The 27,689-nt window shown below is 47.7% G+C and overlaps 1 protein-coding gene across 3 annotated transcripts in view; it reads left to right on the top strand.

Moving 5' to 3' along the window:
• Positions 1–27,689, top strand: part of DOCK1 (dedicator of cytokinesis 1) — a 556,115-nt gene that overhangs the window by 162,861 nt on the left and 365,565 nt on the right. For all 3 annotated transcript variants that reach the window (XM_081533032.1, XM_081533022.1, XM_081533018.1), the window contains exons 24-25: positions 21,745–21,815; positions 24,573–24,679. In XM_081533032.1, the coding sequence (XP_081389158.1) occupies positions 21,745–21,815; positions 24,573–24,679 (178 nt within the window). The remainder of the gene's footprint in view (positions 1–21,744; positions 21,816–24,572; positions 24,680–27,689) is intronic.

The following is a 27,689-nucleotide window of genomic DNA, read 5'->3' as shown; positions in this document are numbered from 1 at the left end:
GTGGGGACTCTTCTCTGGTTGTGGTGCACGGGCATCTCATTGTAGTGGCTTCTCTTGGGGGGCATGGGCTCTGAGGCTCACGGGCTTAGTTGCCCTGCAGCATGTGGGATCTTCCCAGACCAGGGATCCAACCTGTGTCCCCTGCATTGGCAAGCCAACTCCTAACCACTGGACCACAGGGAAGTCCCAGCAGGGTATACTAATATATTCGTGAATTGCAAGGAATTTGCTTACATGACCATGGGGTCACCTAGGCAAGTCTGAAGTCTGTAGGGTGGGCTGGAAACTCTGGGACACGAGCTGATGCTGTGGTCCTCAGGGCGACGTCTCCCTTCCTCTTGGAAGCCCCAGTTCTGTTCTTCACATCTTTCAGCTTTTTGGGTCCAGCTCATCCAGCTTACCCAGAATGGTCTCCTTTGCATAAAGTCACCTGATTGGAGTTAATCATCATGTCTGCCAATTTCCTTCATGGGACACCTGGATTGATTGACAGCCAGGTACTATATAGCCTGGCCAGGTGGACAAATCGGTGGCATTCACAGCAGGTCATGGTCCTGCTCGCCCTGGTCTTGGAGTTGGGTTGTGTGTGTAGCTGAAGCAAGGCTGGATGCCCAGTGCTGGACTGTCTCAGCTGCCAGGTCAGGGGCTCAGTGAGTGAGTCAGGGAGCAGGAGGTGATAGATGCCAAGGGGAGGATGGGGGACCACCTGGCTTTCTCAGGAATCTGGAAAGAGAGAAATGTGGCTGGAATGTGGCTGAGGGATAAATAAGTCATCGGGGAGTGGCCAGGCTATGGCTGTCTCGTGTGTTCAGGAAAGAAGCCGGAACTTGGGCATCTTGGGGTTCCAGGTCCCTGAAGGTGCTCAACAGAGAGGGGACTGAGCCAGGCTGGCCCACCTGGTGGGCGTCTGCAGAGGCGGAAGCCGTGTCTACAGAGAGCTCTGCAGGCTCTGCTGGGGCACCATCTCCCTGCCCTCCCAGGAAAAGCCCCCCATCGGCATCTTTTGGGGAGCCGTGCAGGGCTGTGGGTGCCTTGACCTGGTGGAGGAGGCCCTGAGCAACGCAGGTGCAGATGGCGGAGTGGGCAGGAGGGAGAACCTTCCAGCCCACTTGTTGGGAGGTGGCCTGGGCACAGCAGGAGGTGGAACTGGACACAGGCAGGCGGCTCAGAGGGTAAAACGTCTACCTGCAATGTGGGAGACCTGGATTCGATCCCTGGGTCGGGAAGATCCCCTGGAGAAGGAAAAATGGCAACCCACTCCAGTACTCTTGCCTAGACAATCCCGTGGATGGAGGAGCCTAGCGAGCTACAGTTCATGAGGTTGCAAAGAGTTGGACACAACTGAACGACTTCACTAGTCCCAGTTCGTGGGGGCTCCTGAGCCGGTATGGAGGGCAGCGGAGGGCTGGTGAGCAGACCCAGAGGGCAGAAGGGCCCTGTGTGCAGAGGGGCCGTCTCTCTTGGTCTGCCCTTCCGTCGTCCTCAGAGCATCCTTGTGCGCCTGCTCTGTGCGCCGTTACAGCCCCCGGGCCAGCTCTTCAGGTGCTGGCATCCAGATGACGTCTGCTCCTGGGTGGGGTTGGTGTCGCTCTCTAGAACATCAGCTGGGCAGCAGTGTGCTCGGGGTTTCGTTCTCTGTCTTGTCCAGCAGCCAGCAGGAACTAGACAGAACTGCCCCACCCCACCATGATCACCTTTTCCACTTCCTTCCACCGATGTGCCGCGACCTCTCCCGCGTGCCAGGTGCTGGGCGCCTTGTGGTGAATTCAGCCATGGATAGAAGCACAGTCTCTGGCCTCAGGATGCTGAGTCTGATGTTTCATAACCCGTGGGCTCTAATCGCCAGGACTGATTCCCCAGGGACCTGCAGAGGCGCCGTTGTCAGAGGCGAGGGCGCCAGGGGTCTGTATGTGGTCCTGATGGGAACTTGTATGCTCTGCGGCTGGGGTGGGGATGGTTGGAGAAGATACTTTTGAAAGAACGTGTTTGTTGGCAGATTTTGAGCTTTCCCCACTTTCTTTCAAAAGCGGTTTTGTCTGTGCTCTATGGCGAACAATTTATAACAATGAGAATGCCATTAAGTAGAGAAAAAAGCATCTTTGAATAAACAAGTACATTTGCACAAAGAAGGGAGAAGAGGTAACAGTATGTTTGCGCTGAATTGTGTAGCGAGCAAATCCATATTGGAAGCTCTATTCTGAGTCCCTCCGAGTATGACTGTATTTGGAGATAAAGCTTTTAGGGAGGCAGTTACGGGGAAGTGAGGTAGTTAGGGTGGCCGTGTTCCCGCATGTCCTTGTGAGAGGAGGGAATCGAGACATGGACAGGGACCTCCCTGGTGGTCCAGTGGTTGAGCCTTCGCCTTCCAATGCTGGGGAGGCGGGTGGGGGTTCAATTCCTGTTTGGGAAGTTAAGATCTCACATGCCCTGGGGCCAGAAAACCAAATGTAAAACAAAAGCACTGTAACAAATTCAGTAGACTTTACAAATTGTCCACATCAAAAAAAAAAAATCTTTAAAAAAAAAAAAGTCATGGACACATAGGAAAACCATGGGGAGGAGGAAGTTGTCTACAAGCCAAGGAGGAGCCCACCTGCTGACACCTGGCTCTGGGGCTTCTGGAAGCCACCTGGCCCATGGGTGCTCTGACATCCCTGTTAACTCACCCCTGTAACCGCAAGTCCCGATGAGTTTCCTGAGCTTGGTTTTGACCTCCTAGCCTGCTCCTCATCCCGATTCACCCGCCGCTCAGGGGAAGGGATCTTGCCGAAGTGGCCAGAGCGTGATCCAAGCCCTTGACCCTCTTCTCCTGGAAACAGCCCTGCTGAGGTTTCCTTTGTCCTCTGGGCTCCGCCCGCTTTGGTCTCTCTGTGACTTTCTCCTCCCATGCCTGTTCCTCTGGGCCCATGGAGCCCTGTGCTGGGGCCCCGTCCCCTCTGAGCCCCTGTGTTCCTAGAGCAGGCCCACCAGCTCCTCCCCGTCCCCCTCTTCCATGCAGACAGAAGGACAGATGGACCCACGGCTTCCTTAGCCATCCCCTTCCTTGCTGGCTGGTCACAGCCCCCCTCCTGCTTTTCTGCTTTCATGTTCCTTCCATTCCTCTGTTATTATCTCAGCACCCCAACCCCCCATGGCACCATGCTTCCAGTTCTGGGGAACCTCAGGAAAACTGAGGAGTCAGGCGCCCCGCATCTAAGATTCTAGGAGAGTAAACCCCGGCCAGGGGAGCAGGCTGCCTGCGTCCCGGCATCAGGCCGGGCCTGCCTTTCCAGGCCAGGGGATGGTTGGGTGAGAGGCCAGGGCGGCCGTGGGGGTAAGGAGCGGGCGGGCGAGCAGGGGACCGGACACTTGGGTCTCCAGGAGAGACGTCACCCCGAGCTGGTGTCTGGTATAGCCATAATTAGTCTTCCTGACCAACTTTTCCTTTGGAGAAGAAGAGACTGACCTGTGGAAATATTTTTAATTACCTAACCCCGAGCTTTTCTTTATATGAGCAGCATTGATAAAAATCCCCCTTTCTCTGCTTCTGAGTACATTTTTACAGAGTTCTTAATTTGGATGCGCGTGGTTTAAATCCTCTGACCTGCGTCGTCACTGTTTGCCGAGACGCAGCTATGGAAGAGTCTATAGTAGGGGTCTCCAGGGTGACATTTCAGGACAATGGTTGGTGTTGGGATGTCTGCATGCCTCTCCTTTCTGGTTTCCATGGACTTCTGCTTTGGCAGATTATCTCACATTTTGCTTTAATTAAAACGCTGATGGTGGCTTGCTTCAGGCGAGACGTGGCTTTCCTGGTGAACCAGGCAGTGACATTGGAATCATCATTGCGGTGACTAATTTCATGCCTCATTTTAGGGGAAGTTTGAGGCACCCTGCTGTTTCCAGGGTGCTGGTCTGTCTTGGCTGGAAACCATCGTGAGGGTCAGTCCCCCGTGTCCCAGCTCGAGGGACAGACAGTGCCTGTGAATCACTGAGTAAAGAGCAGCCCTGTGTGCCATTTATAGTCGGTGGGGGTGGGGTGGGGAACAGCACATTCTGTTCTTTTTATTTTCAATTAGTTTTCTGGTGGCGAAATGTACATACGTAAAATTTACCATCTTAGCCATTTAAAGGCCATCACTGAGTACATTCATGATACTGTGAAACCGTCACCACTATCTGGTTCCCGTGCATTTTCACCACCCAGAAGGAAACCCATTACGGTCACTCCGTTACCCCCTCCCTCAGCCCCTGGCCATCTCGCATCTGTTTTCTGTCTCTAAGAATGTGCCTATTTTGGATATGTCGTGTGGGTGACACAGTGAAGTGTGTGGCCTCTTAGGTCTGGCTTCTTTTTTTTTTATATTTTATTGGATTTTGGTTAGTATTGGGGTATAATTTTTACTGAAGTAATGTTGTGTTAGTTTCTGCTGTACCGCAAAGTGAATCAGCTATACATATACATATATCCCCTTTTTTTGATTTCCTTCCATTGTGCTGCTGCTGCTGCTGCTAAGTCGCTTCAGTCGTGTCCGACTCTGTGCGACCCCATAGACGGCAGCCCACCAGGCTCTGCCATCCCTGGGATTCTCCAGGCAAGAATACTGGAGTGGGTTGCCATTTCCTTCTCCAATGCATGAAAGGGAAAAGTGAAAGTGAAGTCGCTCAGTTCCAATGTTGGTCAGCAGAAAGCACTGAGGAGGGTCCCCTATGCTCTGCAGTAGGTTTTCATTGGTTATCTGTGTTACAGTTATGGTTGTTCAGTCACCAAGTCATGTCCGACTCTTCGCTACCCCATGGACTGCAGCAGGCCAGGCCTCCCTGTCCCTAACCATCTCCTGGAGTTTTGCCCAAGTTCATGCCATTGCATTGGTGATGCTGTCCAGCCATCTCATCCTCTGTCGCCCTCTTCTTCCACCCTCAATCTTTCCCAGCATCAGGGTCTTTTCCAGTGAGTTGATTGTTCGCATCAGGTGGCCAAACTGTTGAAGCTTTAGCTTCAGCATCAGTCCTTCCAATGAGTATTCAGGGTTGATTTCCTTTAAGATTGACTGGTTGGATCTCCTTGCAGTCCAAGGGACTTTCAAAAGTCTTCTCCAGCACCACAGTTTGAAAGCATCAATTCTTCGGCGCTCTGCCTTCTTTACGGTCCAGCTCTCACAACTGTATGTGACTGCTGGAAAGACCATGGCCTTTACTGTATGGACCTCTTTTATCCATAGTATTCATGTCAATCATGTATGCATGTTGCAGTCTCCTGGTTCATCCCAGCCCTCCCCCTGACCTTGGTGTCCATATGTTTGTTTTCTACATCTGTTGGCTTCTTAGCATATTTGCGAGGTTCATCTGTACTGTAGCCTGTGTCTGCACTTCCTTCAGTTTCATGGCAGAATGATATTCCATTTTATGAACAGGCTGCTTTTAGTGTACCCATTCATCAGCTGATGGACACTAGTTGTTCTCACTGTTTGACTGTTGTGAATCCTCCTGCTATGAACGTTCTGCTACAAGGTTTTCTTGGAACACCTGTTTTTGTTCTTCAGAAAGAGAGTTGAGAGTGGACTGCTGGGTTATATGGTAATTCTCTTTAATTCCTTGAGAAATAGGCATGTCTTTTTCTTGTCTGAACTCCTGAATTACACATGCAAGCTGATATGGAAAGGTGCCCCCTCCTTCTTTATATGAAACCTTTTTCTCCAGCGCAAATGCAGGGCCGTCTTTTATGTTTTCGGATATCTAGGATCTTCACTGAGATTCGAGGCCCAAGGGGTTCAAGTTCATGCAGCGTTTTTCCCTGAGCAGGAGAGGGGGTGTCTGGAACGAAGAGAAGGAGGACATGTGAGGTCAGAGTCACGGGACAGCAAATCAATCTGGAGAAGTTAGAAATCACAACAGATATGTTTTTCCAGGAAGGCTTCCTTCCTGTCGGCATTCCTAATCAAAGATGGCAACATCGGTATTATTTACAGCCTCCTAAATTGTGGAGCCTGTGACATGGGAGGGCCCCTGGGCCGAGAAGACTTGAACCCTGTCTTCCAGGAAATGATTGAGCACTGGCTATGCATCAGAGCTCTTCCTTGCAGGTTCCCATTTAATTCTCACAAGATTCGTCCTCTGGGAGAAACCGAGAGAAATCAATACTGCCCTACCCTGGGGTTCAGGGGCCAACTTTGGGATAAAAGGAGCAGATTGAGGGATGCAGCTATGGTGTATCTCTTGGCTCTGGATCGCCCTATTTAAATGTAAATCCTTTCAACTTAAATAAAGCTAGAGTTTGTCCTCCTTGGTCACCCTAGGCATATTTCAGGTACTCTAGACACGTGTACTGAGTGGCTGTTACATTGAACAGAGCAGCTTAGGTTGTGTCCATCGTTGCAGGAAGTTCTCTTGGACAGGGCTGGTGAGACCATAAATACTGGAGTGACCACAGCGGTAATACTGGTGTGCTGGAGAGGCCGGTGGGGAAGGATGTGTCAGTTTTCAAGCCTGGAAAGGTGGAATCCTGGCTCTGTCATCCCCGATCAAGGCCTGTCTCTCCCCCCACTTGGGGGTGTCATTCCTGATCAAGGCCTGTCCCTCCCCCCGCTGGCGGGGGTTGGGTGCTCGGACCTGCTGCTCTTTGTGTCAGTCAAAGTAGGGGGTCTCAGACCCTTGCCCGTGCACGGTTTATTCCTCTGAGAGTGATCAGCATGAGCATTGACGGTAAATGCTGATAGACGTCTGCAGTAATGGACACTGTTATGTCATCCAAGCAGCATTTTGGTTTACTGGAAAATCATTTTAATTTTATTTTGCAAAACTGTCGGTTGGAGACAGATGGAAAATAAAAGTCGCTTTCGTCTTTCGCTACAGGGAGCGGGAGAAGTCTTCTCCTCTGGTCTTGGGATGGGAAGTGCGTTCATTTCCCAGCACTGCCTTAAGAAGTGAGCACAGTCTGGATGACTTAAAGCTTCAGAAATGTGTTCTCTCGTGCTCCTGGAGGCATCTGCAGGGCCATGTTCTCTCTGAAGACTCTGAGGGAGTGTCTTTCTCTCTTCTCCTCCAGCTTATGGTGGTGGTGGTGGAGTCGCTAAGTTGTGTCCGACTGTCTGTGGCCCCATGAGCTGTAGCCCACCAGGCTCCTCTGTCTGTGGAATTTCCCAGGCAAGAATACTGGACTGGGTCTCCATTTCCTTCTCCAGGGGATCTTCCTGACCCAGTGATCAAAGGCATGTCTCCTACATTGACAGGAGGGTTCTTTACTACTGAGCCACCTGGGAAGCCCAGTGAATGAACAATCTTGATCTAGTGTGCTCTCATCTTAATTTGATTTCAGCTGCCTAGTCCCTGTTTCTAAGTAAGTTTGCTTCTGTGGTCCCAGAGGTTAGCAGTGGAACATGTGTGTTTTGTCGAGGGGTGGACATAGTTCCACCCACTACGGGCTGGTTTGTGCCCTGGGTACAAGGCAGCCAGTGTGTGCAGGGCATGAGCTTAGGGCGGGAGTGGAAGGGAGGGCTTGGCTCCGAGTGTCAGGCCCTTGTTTATTTCATGGTTTCCTCTCTTTGTACGAGAGGACCTTTTCACCTGTTTAGCTGTGTCTGATGCTGAGTGTCTCCACAGCCTTGACCGTCACCTCTAATGGTTTTTCTGGGGGTAGTTGGGGTAGAATGGGGCTCGGGAGCAGTGGGAGGTGCTGGGAGGGGAGGGAGTCAGGCTCCCTCCTGCATCCTGCCTTCTCTGCTGGGCCCCTTGGCCCACCCGCCTACGTTCCTCCAAGTCTCCGTTGTGAGAATCTTCAGTCCATGAGTAGAACACAAGGGTGACGTGTCGTATCCCTCAATCACTGCTTTCCAAACTGCCTCACTGTGGTGCCAGCCCTTAAGATGCTCTGAACGGACCATTTTCCTCTCTGAATTTCAAGTGTGTTTCAGAGAATCGCCATCATTTGAAAGGCATGCTTTGCTTCCTGGAAACTGTCTAGACAGGTAACCAATTTTCACCAATTTGGAGGCGGTGGAGGCCTGTTCAAAGGATCGCCCCCTTCTTGCTGGGCCTCCTTGCTATATGGCTATGCTGGTAAAAAGGGGAAAAAAAAGTTCATAATTTAATTCAGATTTGTTCATGCCGAGATTCCGGTAAGACTCCTCTGTTTGGCTTGAGTCAGTTCCTAGCAAATGGGTTTTAGGAGGCTGAGGAGAGCACAGTGGCTCCAAAGAAGCAGGCTTTGTTCTGGAAGGTGCCAACGGGTCCCCTTCTCCTTCTCTTGCCTTGTGCTTCGTGCTGCGTGGTGCTGCCACTTGGTCCCAGCTCTGGGGACCCCCGTGCCCTGCTGAACGTCTCAGCCTGGCCTCACTTCCTGAGCCGGGTGGCTCCCCTGGCCCTTTGTTGTCATCTAGTTCCTTCCATCCTTGACCAAACTCTTCTGGGGTCCCGCGTGCCCAGAATGGGGGAACCGGGCTGAAACAGGTGCAGGAGCTCTTTCCAGGTGAGTCTTAACCGCTGACAGGAGGGAGATGGGGCAGAGCGGTGCTGCACGTGAGTCCCTGCTTCCCCACGGTCTCTATCCACGGGCGCATCCATGTGTAGCGCAGACGGGACCAGCTCCTCCCTCCAGAGACCTGGGTCTGGCCAGACTGCCCGAAGGACTGAGGGCTTCTGCCCACTGGGGACCATTTGTGATGCAGTCACACAGGAGGGGAAGCTCCTGTCTAACCGGGTGGTACTTAACCAGGGGCTGTTTGGGAAAGTCAGGGACATCATTTGATCGTGACAGTGAGTCTCTCCCTGTATGTGTGGGTGTGTGCTGTGTAAGGTTATCTGACATTTGAGGGGCAGGAGCCAGGGGTCGTAAAAGTGCTCCTGCCCAGTGAAAGTGACGTGTGAGAAGCACGGTGAGACCTTTCCTCACTGTGGATATTCTCCAGGGGAGGCATAACAGATTCTTTATCTGCTTCATTTTAATTCTAATAAAAGCAAGGTAACATGCAATTTACTATCTAAACAGTTTTAAAGTGTACAGTTCAATGGTATAACTATATTCACTAGATCTCTAGAAGGTTTTCATCTTGCAATACGTAAAACTCTGTCCACATTAGAAACCACTCCCCACTCCCCAGCCCCCGCCCCTGGCCACCACACTCCTGTTGGTTCCTGTGAGTTTGCTTTAGATATAAGTGGAATCATACAGCCCTTGACTTTTTGTATTGGCTTATTTCACGTAGCATAATGTCCCTCAAGTTCATCTATCTAGTAGCGTGCATCAGAATCGCCTTTGTTTTTTGAGGCTGGCTTATGTTTCATGGTATGTATCAGCACATTTTCTTTGTTCATTCTTCTGTTGATGGATGTTTGCATTGCTTCCACCTCTTGGCAGTTGTGTATAAGGCTGCAGTGAGGAGATGTGTCTATGTATCTTCCATACTCTGTTTCCATTTCTTCTGAATAAATACCCAGGATGGGATTGTTGGATCATATGGTAGTTCTCAAGAGTCTTCTCCAGCAACCACAATTCAAAAGCATCGGTTCTTCGGTGCTCAGTCTTCTTTATGGTCCAGCTCTGACATCTGTACATGATTACTGGAAAAACCATAGCTTTGACTATATGGACCTTTGTCGGCAAAGTGATGTCTCTGAAGATGTGTAAGAGATCAAACCAGTCAATTCTAAAGGAAATCAACCCCAAATATTCACTGGGAAGGGCTAATGCTGAAGCTTAAGCTCCAATACTTTGGCCACCTGATATGAAGAGCCGACTCATTGGAAAAAACCCTGATGCTGGGAAAGATTGAGGTTAGGAGGGGAAAGGGGCAACAGAGCATTAGATGATTGGATGGCATCATCAACTCAAAAGACATTAGTTTGAGCAAACTCTGGGAGATAATGAAGGACAGGGAAGCCTGGTATGCTGCAGTCCACGGGGTCTCAAAGAATTGGACATGACTTAGCATCTGAACAACAACAATATGGTAGCTCTAGTTTTAATTTTTTGAGAGCTTCCATACTGTTATCCTTAATGGCTGTACCATTTCCATTCCCATCAACAGTGCACAAGGGTTTCAGTGTGTTTGCCCATACCTGCTATTTTCAGTTTTTTGATAGTAGCCATTGTGATGGATGTGAGGTAACATGTCATTGAAGCTAATTTGCACTAATGGTTAGTGATGTTGACCATCATTTCATGACTGTTGGCCATAACAAATAGATTTTTAAGAGTAGGAGCTTGCATTGGGCTCACTGAAGAATGCTTTCCTCATTAACTTTTTGGTTTGGACTTTGTGATAGTTAAACCTGAAACTGCTCCATGAATCACTCCTCTAGTGATTTCCTCTGACTGCTCACTTGTCATTCAGGATTGCATGAACCGACGCGGTGGTGTTCGAGATGGGGAATGCTATTTGAAAGACCAGAGTCTGCTTCAAGGAAGCCTGGTTACAAAAAGAAGAGGTATTTTTAGATTTAAGACACAGAAGATGTAGGTGGTCCTGATTGAATGCGGTGTAAGGAACAGAAGCAGTCCCTGTCATCTTCTTTTTGTTCTGGATTCTTACGTGTCTAACTGTGGCTCAGAGTGTCACATTCTTGAATCTCTCCAACGTGTTTCCATCATTTAACTGCATGAAACCATCATGTCCAGTCATCTGCTCTGTTTAATTTATTCCATATGAAAGATGCAAGCTCTGGTCCAGGGGCACTTCTTGGCTAAACTGGTCTTACTACACTTATCTGTATCAGGAAAGTTTAAAAAGAAACAACTCATGGTTTCACAACCTTGAGGAAGGAAAGTGTGGTCAGAACTGAATCAAATGGACAGAAAACGCACTGAGACCAAAGAACTAGAGAGAAAGAAATAAAACGCATAAAAGAACTATGAAATGGCAGGAAATGCTTCAAGTTTGCTAATTGCTTCTCAGCCTGGTTCTTCTGAGCCTCTTTGGTCATGTCCCACATCTTCCGAAGATGGAACGTTGAAGTCTGAAAGGAGAGTTTGTGGACTGTATATATTTTAACTTAAAACCTCCAAATGGAATCATTTTTATGCATATTCTGTAGAAATATGTAAATTAATAATTGCTTCATACATTATTCAAGAAAAACTTATTTTGTATCACCGATAGCTCTTGTAATCTTATATAAAGATATGCTAATGGGTTTAATTAAAATAATTATACTGAATAATGTAGCCTGAACTTTACCCTAAAATAGTGTCTATTAATCATCATCAGTAGTAATATTTTTAGACAGAGAGACACTTTCAACGTTAAACCAATGCTAGATGGAAAATACATTTTTTTGTTTTGTTTTACAGTTTGGATTAAGTTGGCATTCTCATGAGATGCATGACAATTAAATTTGATTAGAGAAGAGCATAGAATGTAATTTAACCTGAAGTATTTCAGCAGTTAGCAAACTTGAAGCATTTCCTGCCGTTTCATAGTTCTTCTATGTGTTTCATTTCTTTCTCTCTAGGACTTTGGTTTCAGCGTGTTTTCTGTCCATTTGATTCAGTTCTGACCATACTTTGCTTCCTCAGGGTTGTGATACCATGAGTTCTTTTTTTTTTAACTTTAAATTATACTTTATTGTTACCCTTCTCAGAGATGGTTCTCTCTCTCTCTCTCTTTTAAACTGTATAATTAATTTGCAATGTTGTGTTAGTTTCAAGTGTACAGCATAGGGATTCAGTTGCACACACACACATGCGCACACATGCGCGTATATGTATGTATATTCTTTTTCAGATTCTTTTCCATGTAGGTTATTATAAGATACTGAGTGTAGTTCCTTGTGTTATAAAGCCCTTATTGTTGATCTGTTTTATACATAGTAGTGTGCTAGTCCCAAATTCCTAAATGACTCCTCCCTCATCCTCTTTGGTAACTACACATTTGCTTTCTATGAGTCTATTTTTGTTTTGTAAGTAAGTTCTTTGGTATCAGGCTTCCCTAGTGGCTCAAGTAGTCAAGAATCTGCCTGCAAGGCAGGAGACCCAGCTTCAATCCCTGGGTCAGAAAGAGCGCCTGGAGAAAAAATGGCAACGCACTCCGGGATTCTCGCCTAGAGAATCCCCTGGTCAGAAGAGCCTGGTGGGCTACAGTCCGTGGGGTCACAAAGAGTCGGATGCGACTGAATGACTAACACTTTTCACTTTCTTTTGTATCATTTTGTTTTAGATTCCACACGTAAATGACCTTCTCTGTCTGACTTACTTCAGCTGATGTGACCATGTCCAGGTCCATTCATGCTGCTGCAGATGACATGATTTCATTTTCTTATTGATGAGTAATATTCCTTTATGGATACGCACCGCGTCCTCTTTATGCATTCATCTGGTGATGGGCATCTAGGTTGCTTCCATGTCTGGCTCTTGTGAATAGTGCTGCAGTGAACAGTAGTGTGCATGCATCCGTTGGGGTTAGAGTTTTTTATCTGTATAAATGCCCAGGAGTGGGATTCCTGGATCATACGGTAAGTCTGTGGATACCATAAGTTCTCGATTGCCTGGATGTTAAGTGAGGATGCTGATATTAAGAAGGACACTCAGCAACTTTCTTGTCTTTTAAATGCAAGTGTTACAGGAAGAAAGACCCCTTCCAGGGCCCAAAACTGGGCTCTTGTCTAACACTCGGAAATGAATTATCCGAGGAGACACATGTGTTAACAAAGCGATAGATATTATTGGGAAAGGTGCCTGGGGGGAGAGCAGTGGGATAAGGGAACCCAGGAGAACAGCTCTGCCACGTGGCTTGCAGTCTTGGCTTTTATGGTGATGGAATTAGTTTCCGGGTTGTCTTCAGCCAATCATTCTGCCTCAGAGTCCTTCCTGGTGGTGCATGCCTTGTTCAGCCAAGATGGATGCCAGAGAGAAGGATTCTGGGAGGTGGTCGGACATGTGGCGTCTCCTTCTAACCTTTCCTGAACTCTTCCTGTGGGTAGTGGCTTATCAGTTCCGTGTTCCTTACCAGGACCTCCTGTCGTAAAACAACTCATGCAAATGGTTACTGTGGTGCCTGGCCGAGGTGGACGTTTCAGTCAGCGTGCTTCGCCTGACATAAGTAGAAATAGCTTTGCCACCGGTTCCCGTTTTCTTCTTGGATCTCTGTGTGTCTTGCAGCCTTTCAGTCCCTGCTCAGTGGTGCGGGGAGCCCTATTATGGGTTTTGGTGGAAATTAACAGCTTTTCCTAAAGCCTTCATGTGCCCAAGTGTGCAGGCGATTCAAGTGTGCGCTCTCAGCGTGTCAGTGGGTCATTGTTTTTCACCTGTGTTTGAGGCCCAAATACATTTAGAATTAGAGTCCCTCCTCATGTGGACAGATCAAAACCTTACCAAGTTCAAAGAGAAATGCCAGCCAGGGCTTAAGCTGCCATTTCCTTAATTTAGGTACATTTAAAGTCAAATCTGAAGGAATAAACTTCCTTAGAAAGCAAACATGGATACGTTCAATGACAACTTAAAAAGCAGGAGACCGATACACAAAGCTGAAGACAGTGAATTCATCTCCTTTCCTCTCTTGTGCTGGTCTCTGTGCCTGCTCAGGCCCCATCCCGGGGGTGTGTTCTCCCAGGTGATGTGGTCCCTGGCTCACGCCCTCAGAGGGGATGGAGGAAGAGACCCTCCTCCAAGCTCAGCCCTGTGTCTTGGGCATGTCCCAGAGGCCCCGTCCCCTCCCTGCTCCTCACCCTCAGGGAACTGAGGCTGCCCCTCCGATGGCCTCCAGGGCCTGGTGGTTGCTGCCATGCTGGGGTCCTGGCCTCTCCCCTCCCGTTCAGAACAGCCTTGCACGTTATGAGCAAGACTTTGCTTAAAGAAGAAACTGATGTACCAAAAGCGATACAAAGAAAACAGCAGCAGGAAAGAGACCTCCCCAGGGCTCTGTATTCCTATTATCCTGTCTGTCTCTGAGAGTTGGCAAATGATTCTACACATTATTTACCACTTTAATCAGGACTTTATAAAGGCAAGTTTTTACTGAATGGAGAGTTTTGCACGTTGAAGAAGTTTTCTTTTTTTTTGATGCGGACCATTTTTTGAAAGTCTTAATTGAGTTTGTTAGGATGTTGCTTCTGTTTTTTGTTTTGGATTTTTAGGTCCTGAGACATGTGTGTGTCTTAGCTCCCCCAACTAGGGATTGAACCCACATGCCCTGCCTTGGAAGGTGAAGTCTTAACCACTGGACGGCCAGGGAAGGCCCCGTGAAGTTTTGTGTGTTCACATTTGCACACAGCCACATACTCTCTGGTCTCCACACCCGGCGGTGGACCTGGCTGTTGTCTGTGAGCACTTGTGATGAGTTAGGGGTGTCCCATCATCTCTGAGGGGACCCTCCACTCTCCTGACTGTCTTTGGAGGCCGCCCCATTAACCACTACTAACCTGCATCCTTTCCCACCGGGAGGTATCCGGAAAGCCCTCTTCCTGAGTCCACACAGTATGTGGCGTAGGTGACAGCTTGGCCCGGAGCCCGCATCCTTGTCCAGGGTGGGGCCCCAGCTCCTGGGTGTCAGCTGCCTGCCTCCCTGTCCTGTCTGCACTGGGGACTTCTGTTTCTGGAGGCATCTTCTGTGGGTAAGATTCCTCCCAACCACCTCCGTCACATGCAGGAGCCCCGCCTTGTCTTCCTAGAGCTCACATCTCAAGGGGCTCTTGCAGCTGCAGCCCCACGCACTTGAAAGAGACCTGGATTCAGTGGAGCAGCCGGACTCCACCAAGGAGACCAGAGCCTTTTTCTGCAGGTGCAAGCAGAAACCCAGACACTTAGAGATCTCGTCAAAGAACCAGTATTAGAACTGGGCAAAGCAAAGCTGGCTGGGCCCTTAGCGAGAGTGGGCTATGGCGTGTGCTTTTTTCAGGAGACCTGGGCTGCCCGAGGTGGAGGTGGGGGGAACCTCAGGGTTCGCCCTGCCTTTTCTGGCAGCTGGTCAGCCTGGAGGAAATATACTGTGTGTATCAGCTGACATGGCCCATTTCTGTGCATGGAAAGCAGAGAAGTAGAGAGTCTTAAAGATGAAGGTGCTTTTGTGCAAAGCTCTGTCAGTCAGTGGAGCTTCCCTGGTGGCACAGTGGTAAAGGATCTGCCTGCCAAAGCAGGAAACCCGAGAGACGCGGGTTCAACCCCTGGGTCAGGAAGATGCCCTGGTAGAGGAAATGGCAACCCACTCCTGTATTCTCGCCTGGAAAATCCCATGGACAGAGGAGCTTGGGGGGCTACATTCCATGGGGTCACAAAGATTTGGACATGGCTAAGCAACTACGCTGGGCTGGAAGAAACACAAGCTGGAATCAAGATTGCCAGGAGAAATATCAATAACCTCAGATATGCAGATGACACCACCCTTATGGCAGAAAGTGAAGAAGAACTAAAGAGCCTCTTGATGAAAGTGAAAGTGGAGAGTGAAAAAGTTGGCTTAAAGCTCGACATTCAGAAAACTAAGATCATGGCATCTGATCCCATCACTTCATGGGAAATAGATGGGGAAACAGTGCAAACAGTGTCAGACTTTATTTTTTTGGGCTCTAAAATCACCACTGATGGTGACTGCAGCCATGAAATTAAAAGACGATTACTCCTTGGAAGGAAGGTTATGACCAACCTAGATAGCATATTGAAAAGCAGAGACATTACTCTGCCAGCAAAGGTCCATCTAGTCAAGGCTATGGTTTTTCCAGTAGTCACATATGGATGTGAGAGTTGGACAGTGAAGAAAGCTGAGCACCGAAGGATTGATGCTTTTGAACTGTGGTGTTGGAGAAGACTCTTGAGAGTCCTTTGGACTGCAAGGAGATCCAACCAGTCCATCCTAAAGTAGATCAGTCCTGGGTGTTCATTGGAAGGACTGATGTTGAAGTGAAACTCCAACACTTTGGCCACCTGAGGTGAAGAGTTGACTCATTGGAAGAGACCCTAATGCTGGGAAGGATTGGGGGCAGGAGGAGAAGGGGACGACAGAGGATGAGATGGCTGGATGGCATCACTGACTCGATGGACATGGGTTTGGGTAGACTCCGGGAGTTGGTGATGGACAGGGAGGCCTGGCGTGCTGCGATTCATGGGGTCGCAAAGAGTCGGACATGACTGAGCGACTGAACTGAACTGAAATGAAGCAACTAAACAACTGTCAGTTAGTGAGTCCTGGGGGTTCTGCTGTGTCCAGGGTCCTCGGGCGGACCACAGCCATGGGGCCCTGGTCTGGGGGAGACAGACACACGGCCCATTGAGTAATATTTCTGGATGCCTAACCTGGAATCCGGAGAAGGCAATGGCAACCCACTCCAGTACTCTTGCCTGGAAAATCTCATGGATGGAGGAGCGTGTTGGGCTGCCATCTATGGGGTCGCACAGAGTCGGACACAAGTGAAACGACTTAGCAGCAGCAGCAGCAACCTGGAATCTGTGTGCCTTGGAGAAAATGATGGTAAGCTAAGGACCTAGAAGTCACCAAGGTAACTCTGTTTGGGGGCAAGGACAGGAGTGATGGGAACAGTGACCCAAGAAGAGGGAACAGCATGGACACAGCCTTGGAGCTAGCAGAGGGGACCGGGACAGGGGGGAGACTGGAAGAGGCTCCACGTAGTTGGAGAGGGTTCTGCAGGTAGATTTGGAGGCCACTGACCAGGACAGCTGGGGAGGAGGTGGGCCCAAGGCCTCGGAGGCTGCTGGGCGGTCAGGAGCAGGGCAGTACCACCCACGGATGTCAGTTAGATTTGCCTCTTAGGAAGCTGCTCTGGCTGTGAGTGGGCCGTGACCTTGAGGGGCTCAGAGTGCCGGAGGGAGCTCCCTTGGGAGAGGGTGGCTTCCTGACAGAGGGAGACAGAAGTGGCCTGGACCAGGGTGGGAGCTCTAAGAATGGAGAAAGCAGTAAAGTCAGGGAGTGTGGAATAATGAGGATCCGCCAGGCTCTGTGATTGGTCAGAAGTGGGTTGTGGGGAAGACAGACCAGCCTGAAGCTGAGGTCCGGGGGTTTCAGGTTGTACTGCCCTGAGCCTGGAGCACCAGGGCGTAGGGTGGGGTCTCATCTGAAGCAGGGGGTTTGCAACCTCTGTGAGCGGCCAAACCCACAAACCCAGTGGCCGCTGGGTGTGTTTGTGTGTGTGTGATGCTCAGCAGAGAGGTGACCCCAGGGATAGACACTAGGAGTCAAGCTGGATGAAGGGGGTTCTCCTGGGGGGTATTTGGACAGAGGCCAAGGCCAAAACTCTAGAACAGGACAGCTAGGACACCCACCTTTAAGGGAGGGGCGGGGAACAAGGAAGGTGGCTGCCCTGGGAGGTGAGGGGTCACAGCAGTGTCACAGGGAGGTCACCTGGGGGCGGGCCTGGCGTCCCTGGGGCCTGGGCGGGAATGGAGGTGGGGTGGGGGCTGAGTCCATCTGCTGAGGGCGGGTGTGGGGACCCTGCAGGGTGGCGGGACTGAGCCCTCAGCTTGTGAACCATTTGTGCAGGGCAGGGAGGTGTGGGGCGTGGGGCTCTGGGTGGTTTCAGGGTGCACACGTGTGTGAGGGGAAGGGGCCGCTGGGTGAGAACCGGGCCCCTGGAGAGCGCAGGGCGGGAAATGCAGGAGGCCCTTGAGCAGACGGTGGGGCGGGGCGTCCTCTGCGTGGGTCAGGCTGCTGCCTCCCTTCGCCTGGAGGCAAAGGCAGAGGCAGGCATCAGGGTTCTGGTTTCCCCTAAAGGCAGAGGTGAGATGAGCCGGGAGGGGCTGGGATCCTGGGCTGGAGGAGAGAGGAGAGAGGCTGAAGTGGTCACCATGGCAAAGCAAAGTGTGGCGTGGAGCCCAGGACCACCGGAGATGGGGAACTCGAGATGGGGTGCAGAGGAGACCCCCTCCTGCCTTCACGTCATTCCGTCTGCCTGTCTGTGTTGCGTTCTCTAGGACCGATGTGGGTTTGTGTCCCTCTCTGGTCTCTCTAATCCTCAAGAACTGTGAGACCATGACATCCCTAGGATGCAGGTCACTCGGCAGGTTGCCCTGTTAACCAGGATTTGGGAGTCACAGCGGGTCCGGCCCTCCCTCTGTGGGCGTCGCTGTGACGTCAGGTGGCAGAGCCCTCGATAGTCTGGTTAACGTGGTGCCCGGGAGCCCTGGGCAGCCGAAGGTGGACCACGAAAGCCTGTCTTGTTTGCCGCTGTCTGTTGGTCCTTGTGAGCTGGTATTTATCGCCTGCCGCAGGCAGAGGCTGCTCCGTGGGGTTCAGGATGAAGAGCGTGATGCCGATGGGTCCTCGCCCCCTGGGGACCCTCACGAACTAGGCAAGGCAGTTTCAGGCCTGAGTGGTCAGCTGTGCAAACGTTTATTATTAAATGTCACAATAAGTATCTTTCAGTTTTTCAAAGCAACTCTGAAGTAGTTGAAGCAGAACTTCGGAAACAGGAATGAAATTGTTTGCATTTAAAGTTCTTTTCAGAAGTTGCCTCTCGAAGTGGGGAGTTTAGGATTCCTTGACCTGGTCCGCTTTGAAGGACGGGGTTAGCGCCGGGGGAAAAGACACCAATAAGCCTGTTGTGCAGATTTTTTTTTTTTTACGAATTATTTATGGATTTGTATTTTATTTTTGGCTGTCCTAGGTGTTTGTTGCTGCATGAGGGTTTCCTCTGCTTGCTGCTTGTGGGGCTTCTCTTTAATTGCGGCGTGCAGGCTTCTCACTGCAGTGGCTTCTCTTGCTGCAGAGCACAGTCTTGGGGCACACGGACTTCAGTGGTTGCAGCACATGGGCTCAGTAGTTGCAACTCCCATGCTCTGGAACACAGGCCCAGCAGTTGTGGTGCACAGGCTTAATGGATCCGAGACATGTGGGATCTTCCCGGACCAAAGATTGAGCCCGTGTCTCCTGCACTGGCAGGTGGCTTCTTGTCTGCTGAGCCACCAGGGAAGCCCTGTAATGCAGACTGACAGGTAAACTTGGCTTCCCTGTCCTTGAGCATCTTGACTACGGAGCATGGAAGCTTTTGTGGGGTGGCTTCACTCTTAGCCTGGAGATGGGCAGACTGGCTCCACAACATGGCAAACAGCTTTACTTTCTCATCTGTGAAAGGCGCTGGGGGTGGACCTCTCGTCTGGCCGTGCTGAGGGCTTATTATCAGGAGAGGCAAGCTCCTAGAGAAGTGTCTGGCAGTTACAGAAAATTCACAGGTGACACCAGAGGAAACCTGAGCTCATCTTTGAAGTTACTTGAATCTGACTGCTTAACTCTTGGACACCAGTGTTAAGAAGTCCAAGAGTGTCTCAGGCATTTTTCATGGCTATCCCTCCAGTTAATATATTTTTATTCATTTAAAAATATAAGGCATAGGTTATACCTAGTCATACAGGAGAGTTCCACCCACCCTCTGCCTCCTTCTGTCCTTCACTAGGGATAAGCTCTCCCCCAGACTCCATCCCCCGGGAAGCCCCTGAGGTGTGCTCCCTCCCTCTAGTTGTGCCTTTTCTAGAATGTTCTAAACAATGGAATCAGTTTGAAGCTTTGAGTTTGTCTTATATCTCAGAATGCATTTGAGGTTCATCCACGTCATATGTAACAGCGTCTTGGTATTTTTCATGACTGAGTAGTGTTCCATTGTAGGGACTCATCTCTTGAGAACATTTACGTTGTTTCTAGTTTTTGACAATTTCAAGTAATTGTAAACATTCAGATACAAGGTTTTGTGTGAACCTGAGTTTGCATTTCTGTGGGGTCACTCTGAGGAGTGTGATTGCTGGGCTACATGGGGAATGTTTTCTCAAACTTGCTGATCCAGTTTGCTTTCAGACCTGTAGCATCTGCAGAAAGCACATGGTATGGTCAGACTTTTTTGTTTTATTTTATTTTGGCTTAACGATTCTAGTAGATGTTAGTCGTATCTCTTTGTGGTTTGCATTTGCATTTCCTTGGTCACTAGTGATGCTGAGTAGCTTGTCACGTACCTATTTGTCATCCATGGATCTTCTTTGTAAAAAGTGTCTCTTCAAATCATTGGCCTATTTTGGGCAGAAGATTGCTGTCTTATTATTGAGTTTTAAGAATTCTTTGTATATGGTGGATATAAATCATTATCAGATGTGTGATTTGCAGTTATTTTCTCCTAGTGTGTAGTTCATCTGTTGTTATCTCAGCAGAAGTTCTTTCGGAGAGCAGAAATTCTTTATTTTGATGACATATAATTTTATTTTTTTTTCTTTTATGGATTATGCTTTTGTTGCCATGTGAAAGAAATCTTTGCTTAGTCCAAATTCACAAGCATCTTCTTCCATTTTATAGTTTTTAGAATAGAAGATCTATGGATCTAAGTTCCACTTAAAGTGAATTTTTATATAGGGAGTGAGGTATGGAAGGAGTTTCATTTGGTGCTGGAGGAGGGGGTGCCTTTGTCCCTTTGCTGCAAATCAATTGACCACATATACTCAGGGTATTCTTTTTAAAATGGGTTTCTGCCTACTTGCTTTTGGAAAACAATGCTGACAACTGTTTTTGGTAATAGGTGTGGCACTGTCTGTTCATCCAGTGCTCTTTTCAATTGGATTCTGAGCTTTATTGCAGCCCCTGGAGGTATTTGGATGAACATTGTCTCCCTCCATTTCGTTCAGGAAGGGGGTGCCCAGCCTGACAGAAAGAGTCCTTTAGAGTGACAGGCAGGGGTAGGGGGCAATCCCAGCCAGGGTCAGGACTCTAAAATTCCAGGACTTTTCCCCAACCAGGTATAAATGATGGGCACTGAGGCTCTGGCTTCCCACCAAACTGAATTTTAATTCTAGCTCAGCTCAGTACTAACTGTGTGATCAGGGGCAAAGTCATTAACATCCCCATTGTCAGTTACCTTGCCTTCCAACACCGCTAACTCCCTGTAGGATTTATGTTGAAATTAAAGATAAAGTATATAAGGATTTAGCACAGTGCAGGGGCTTCCCAGGTGGCTCAGTGGTAAAGAATCCACCTGCCAATGCAGGAGAGATGGGTTCAATCCCTGGGCCAAGAAGATCCCCTGGAGGAGGAAATAGCAACCTGCCTAGAAAATCCCACGGACAGAGGAACCTGGCGGGCTACAGTCCATGTGGTTGCATAGAGTCAGATACGACTTAATGACTGAAACAGCAGCAGCAGCATAGTGTAGGGCATGTATTAGGACCTATTGTTATTACCATCACTTTGTTTCTTGAAAGTATAGGTTTCCTAAAAGATATGGAATATGAATATGGGAGACAAAGTTACTAAAGAAGAAACAGAATGATTCCAAGTTAAGAGACCTAGATATACAGACAGTCATTTTTGGAATGGAATAAAGACAATCACTGTAATTGTTGACAGTGTGAGGGCTGCAGTGAATCTGATGACTTGAGGGCACAGGTATTCTTTTGCTATAACTTCCTTAGAGCTAAGGAGAAAGTCACATAAAAGCTTATTAGCGCAGTATGGGCATTCGTTGGCAACCCACTCCAGTGCTCTTGCTTGGAGAATTCTGTGGACAGAGGAGCCTGACCGGCTGCAGTCCATGGGGGTCACAAGAAGTCGGACATAACTGAGCTACTAACTTTCAACTTTCACTTCTCAGGCATTCAGTAAGCAAGCAAAGAATATTGGTTTTAGCTAATGCTGCCGTTATTATTATGTGTCAGGATAACCATGTAACAAATCTCCATTGTTTGTGGATCAGAGGCTTTTTATTACCCTCTCTATTTTTGTTGTATTTAACCATCAGCTTCTCATCTGGAAAGTGTTGCCTTCCTGATATGTCTCTGGTTCTTCATAGTGATTGCAACTTTGTATTCACATTTGCCAAACTGCACGATGCCCACTGTTCTTCTCTGTTCTTGCTTTGCAGGGGGCAGCGCTGAAATACTTGCCAACTATTGTCAACGATGTGAAATTGGTATTTGATCCCAAAGAGCTCAGGTAAGGAAGCAAGGAAGCACCCAGGGCGAAGGCTTCCCACATACCATGCTTGGCCTCCTTTGCAGCACTTTAGTTCATGGGATGCCCAGGGTTCTGACTCATGTCCATGTAGGTCAGTGCCCTGGATCCTTCTGGAGCATGTTCTAACTCATTATGTCTTTATGTGAAAAAGGAATCACCTATCAACAGTCAACGATAGTTTCTTTAGAAGATTAATTTTAGCTTCACACATAAATAATACAAATTTGGCATTTTGCATCCTTTAGAGTTGAAGATTCAATACGTGGTTCTTGGGTTTGGGTTTTGTTTTCAGCACCTAAATGTTTTGACACAGGAACTTTAATATTCGTGTCTCACCTCCTTCACACAACTTCTCTCCTGGGGGTTCCTGACCGAGAGCAGTGAACCTCAGACAGAGGAGCCAGAGGTTGTCAGTTCAGGTTATACTAAAACCAAAACCAAACCAAAAAAAATTCCAGGCAAGCTGGACATTGGCTGTCAGACCTCGGAGTCACGCTGGGGATGGAATGCTTCTTTTCACCTTTCAATGTTGCTACCATCACTGTCTAAGCCCAGTCTCAAGTGTATACCTTGCAGATGTCACTGTGTTTGGAAAAGAGGTGTCGTGAGCAAGTGGATACATGGCCTCTGTGACCCCAGACATCACAGCACGGTCCTTGTTTGATCCTTGATTGGATTTTCTTAAAATTAATTAATTTATTGTAATTGGAAGCTAATTACTTTACAATATTGTAGTGGTTTTTTCCATACACTGACATGAATCAGCCATGGGTGTACATGTGTTCCCCATCCTGAACCCCCCCTCCCATCTCCTACCCCATCCCATCCCTCAAGGTCATCCCAGTGTAGCGGCCCTGAACACCCTGTCTCATGCATCAAACATGGACTGGCGATTTGATTTAACATTTGCTACAGTAAACTTATCCCCAGGTGATGGCACCATTTGACCAGCCAGAAAAGCCCACCTAAATATTGATAAAGGGTCATGTGTCCCCTGGGTGGTTAAATGGAATGAAAAGTGGTCATCCTTCCTGTACTTTATGTCCACCATAGGTCACTCCTGCCCTGGGAGTGAGGGGCAAGGGGCTCCTGGGAGGCTGCTCGCCTCATGAATCATCTCGTGTCTGATGTGCCCAAGGATTTAGTGTCCCGCGTGGACACATTTGTTTGCGGCCCCCGGGCACTGACAGTGCCAGTTCTAGCTTAACAGGTGCTCAATGAGAAAAGGAGGAACAAATGGGCCCTTGGGCACTGTGTCTGCCCGCTTGGGTCTCTGTGCGCTTGGCTCTCGGTCACCACTGTCCAGGCAACTGCAGCCCCCGTGGGTCCCGGGACTTGCTGAATGTTGGGCTCCTTCCCAGATCTTCTGAATTAGAAATTGCAGTGGGGTCCAGCCATTTGGGTTCAAAGATCCCTCCAGGTGCTTCCAATGAATGCTCCTGTTTGAGAACCTCAGGTATGGAGAAAACAGGATGAACGGGGAGCTGAGGTTGGGTGGGCCGTGGCCTCACTCTGGGCCTGTCTTCCTGAGGCTCAGGGGCCAGGCCTTCACTCATTACAGGGGTGACGTCCATGTTCGCAGCTGGTGCGTGTACCTTGTGCCTGGAGACACCCCCCTTCCCCAGGACCAGTGCCATCTGCTCTTGGGCCCTTGACTCTTTCTGCCTGCGTGGGTTCCTCTTCAATGACATTGAAAATCATGGATGTGTTTTTCCCTCTTTAGAAGATTGAGTCATGTTGTGATGATACAGAAGAAATCACAGAGGAGAATAGCTCAAAGTTATAATGATTCCATGATGATCTGGATCCTTCTGGTTATCTTTTGTGCATGCACGTGCACACACACAAACACACACACACACCCCCGTACACCTCTAGATGAATTCAGCATTACATTTTTTAGTTTAGAATAGACTTCCTGCACTGAGGACAGCTTGCTTTCCCATATCACAAAGGAGACTTCTACACCATTACCATAATCTAACATCAGAACAGTTTCATCACCCCAGTAAGATTCCTCATGCCCGTGAAGAGTCACTGCCCACTCCCACTCCAGTGCTCGGCAACCACTAATCTTTCTGCATGTATAGGTTTGCCTTTTCTGGGCATTTCATATAAATAAAGTCATACAATATGTGGCCTTTTGTGACAGTCTGCTTTCACTTAGCGTAATGTGTTCGAGGTCTGTGAATGTCGGAAATTCATTTTTTTTTAATGGGTGAAATGTTTATCCATTCATCAGTTGATAGACATCTGGGTTTTTCCATTTTTCACGTGTAATGGATAACGTTACTTTGATTCATGCACAGGGCTTTGTGTGGAAATATATTTTCATTTCTTTTGCGTATACACCTAGAGGTGGAAGTGCTGGGTCCAATGGTAACTATGGTAACATTTTCAGGAACTGCCAGACAGTATTCCAAAGTGGCTACACCATGTTGCATCCCCACCAGCATGGTATGAGGATACCAGTTCCTTCACATCCTGGCCAACACTTGGTATTGGTGGTCTTTTGAATTATGGCCATTTTAGTGGGTGTGAGATGAAAAATAACATCATAAAGCATCTTTCTTTTGGGTGAGATTTTGGTCCATATTATATAATAGGCCTCATTCAACATTCTGGTGGCATTTAATGACCATTCAATGAGCTCACGTCTCAGTACGGTCTGGTATTCTGCTGGGTCATTTTGCAGTATATCCTTCAACTCTCTCACTTGGGTTTTCCCTTTTACAGCAAAATGTTTACTGATTTCATCCTAAATGTTCCCGTGGGTTTGCTGACCATTCAGAAGCTGTATTGCTTGATTGAAATAATTCACAGTGACCTCTTCACACAGCATGGTGAGTGAAACCCTGAGAATCACCAAATTGTCACATTAATCATTATCTGGAGACCTTGCCCCTTCTGAATTCTGTCTTTGTCAAAAGGAGTGGGGAGGTTGCCCCCAGTTAAAACAGCTCCATTACAAGAAAGGAAGATTTGGCCCTTGCCAGAGAATGGTAATTGACATCTACTGTAGGTAATAGATCATAGAGAAATGAAGGCCAATCTTCATAGTTTGGAATTTAGGTGTATACCAAGGCCCTCGGATAATCAGCATACATTGTAGCCTTTAAGATGTGTGATTATCTATCCTGGGGAGGCAATCACTGACTTCCATTGAGATGATTGCAATGAAAAGTTTCAAAATTTCTTTCAACATAGAAGTAATGGTTCTCTCTTAGCCTGAACTTAGCATTTTGTGACAGAGCTTCCTCAAACCGTGCACAAAGGAGAAGGAATTTGAATGATTCCTCAACTCATTTATCCCGAGGACACTTTGTATTTCCACATGTTATCTCCTTACCCTTTTTTATTAATCACTTTCTTTCTGTTTGGACAGACTGAATTAATATTTTACACTTGTCAAGAAGTTTTATTGAAAGCTTAAGACCTTTGCATAATCCCACAGCCTTCCTCATTTGTTGGAGGTAGACGGGAAACTGTTGAATGACATTCTGATGGAATGGCATACATTTTTTTCTGTTCCATTTCTGTCCAGCTTGAATCCAGAGGAATCATTCAAATGCTTTCTCCTTTGCGCAGGGTTTGAGGAAGCCCTGTCACAAAATGCAAAGTTCAGGCTAAGACAGAACCATTACTTTTATGTTGAAAGAAAACTTTCCTTTCATTTTCTTCTGTCCTCATGTGTGGTATCGTTCCACAGATGAGCAGCTCAGCTCCCCGTGGGGAACTCAGTATGTGTCTGGTTAATCCTTTGTACCATCTGGACTACTGGGCCCTAAGTTTTTAATCTTATTTCTTGATTTAACTTTATACAATTCACTGTAGTCTATACTTACAGCTAAGGCTTAGGGTAAGAGGAAATGTTAAGACTTCATCTGAGTGGGAGTGTTTTCCTGGAGAAAGCACATGAAACCAAGAAGTGAGTGGCTTTCTGCAGCCCTTCCAAACATCATTCTCTATTTGTCACTTGCATAAAAGAAAGTCAACTCTGTCACCATTGCTTGTGACTCAAAGCTCACACATCTCCTTAAGCCAGGAATCCCGACTGTCCCTATTTCAAGCTCTCCTTGGAAGGCTAGGGATTGAATTGCTCATTCCTCAGGTGTTACTAAAGCTTGGGAACTCTTTGGGGCCTTGGCGGGCATGGTGGTAGAGGTGATTTGTGAAGAGGCAGCCTCATTGTTTCTTTCCATGTCAGCTAAACTTGATGCCACAGCAGGTAAAATCCCCTGAAAGTTTTATATCTGGGTCTTATTAGGTAGATTACTAATATCTCTTCTTCCAACCATCCAACCCTAAGACACAAAAACACACACACCTCCACCGCCATTACCATCACCTTTACTAAATTAACAATTGTCAAAAAGTAACAATTATTAAGGATTAACTCTACTTGGCTTTTATTGAGTGTTGTTATAGGGAAGACCTTCTTGAAGACAAATGACAAATATTTCAAAATTTCTATTGAAAACTCTGGTCCCACATGCCAAATGAATGAGGTCCTTTTGAATAAGAACCTAAGGCATAAATGGTTCAGTTAAACATACCAAAATAGATCTTCTTTCAAGAATGTATTTCAGGGAAGTGTTTTCTTCTGTGGAAACTCACACATGCTTTTTTAGCTAGTAGATAGCTCAAAGGCAGACTAGTATTTGTTTTTGAGAATTATGTCGGTCTGTGTGTTTGGCAGTTGTTCTCTTTACTGTCCTCAATTTCTGTTTTCGTTCTTGTTTTATAAGTCTTTTTTTTTTAATCTTAGACTGCCTTAAATCTTGTTTTTAGAAACATGCAGCATAAAAATAAATATTTAGCTTTGTTTGACAGGGAATTACAAGGATATATCATATTTTAGTGGAGAAGGCAATGGCACCCTACTCCAGTACTCTTGCCTGGAAAATCCCACGGATGGAGGATTTTCCGTCCATGGGGTCGCTAAGAGTCGGACACGACTGAGCGACTTCACTTTCACTTTTCACTTTCATGCATTGGAGAAGGAAATGGCAACCCACTCCAGTGTTCTTTCCTGGAGAATCCCAGGGACAGGGGAGCCTGGTGGGTTGCCGTCTATGGGGTCGCACAGAGTCAGACACGACTGAAGCGACTTAGCAGCAGCAGCAGCATATTTTAGAATGATCAACTTAGTATCTTTCTAGATATTACAAAGGTTGTAATTTAATCTCAATAGCCAGATGTACCCAAGGTAGTGAATGAGATTGTAGGAAATAAATGAATCCAGAATTATTATGGGTAATGATGAATGAGCCAAAATTAGCCCAAAGCTTCATGTCTTACAGGCAGCTCTAGAACTGTGCCATTATTAGACGATGTCTGAGCCATAATTGGCTCCCCAAATGTGCTTCCAGACGCTCGCCGGCTGCCTGGAAGCATTTCAGAACGTGCTGTCTAATGTAAAAATGGCCCCGTGTACAGGCTTTGAATTTTCAGAATCTTTCTGGGTAAAGATAGCAAAGACAATCTTGATTTTTCTCACCTCAGGCTCCCTGCATCTTCGGAGTTACCAAGAACCATCTTACCTCCTGTCAGGAAAGATTTAACACTGGGAATCTTCCGGTTGGTCTGTTCTTACCGTGTCATTACTTGTGACAAATATTCTGTGCCACATCTGGTATAAATATTGAAAGGCGAGCCGTTTTCTGATGAGCTATGATGGCTTGAGTGTCTTCCCTTGTTTCATTTCTTGTTAATTTGTAAAAAATGGAGTTGTCCATGTCCTCTTTGCTGATCCAAGTGGAATCACTCAAACTAGCTCCCTTTGTGTCTAGATTTTTAGAATGCATTCTGACCAGATTCAGCAGCGCAAGCTGCTGATTGCGCTGGACGGTC

This window comes from Giraffa tippelskirchi, chromosome 2, assembly GCF_054371585.1.
Source record: "Giraffa tippelskirchi isolate mGirTip1 chromosome 2, T2T-mGirTip1v1.2.pri, whole genome shotgun sequence".
NCBI classification, from domain to species: Eukaryota; Metazoa; Chordata; class Mammalia; order Artiodactyla; family Giraffidae; genus Giraffa; species Giraffa tippelskirchi.
This window is presented reverse-complemented; position numbering and strand designations above follow the sequence as displayed.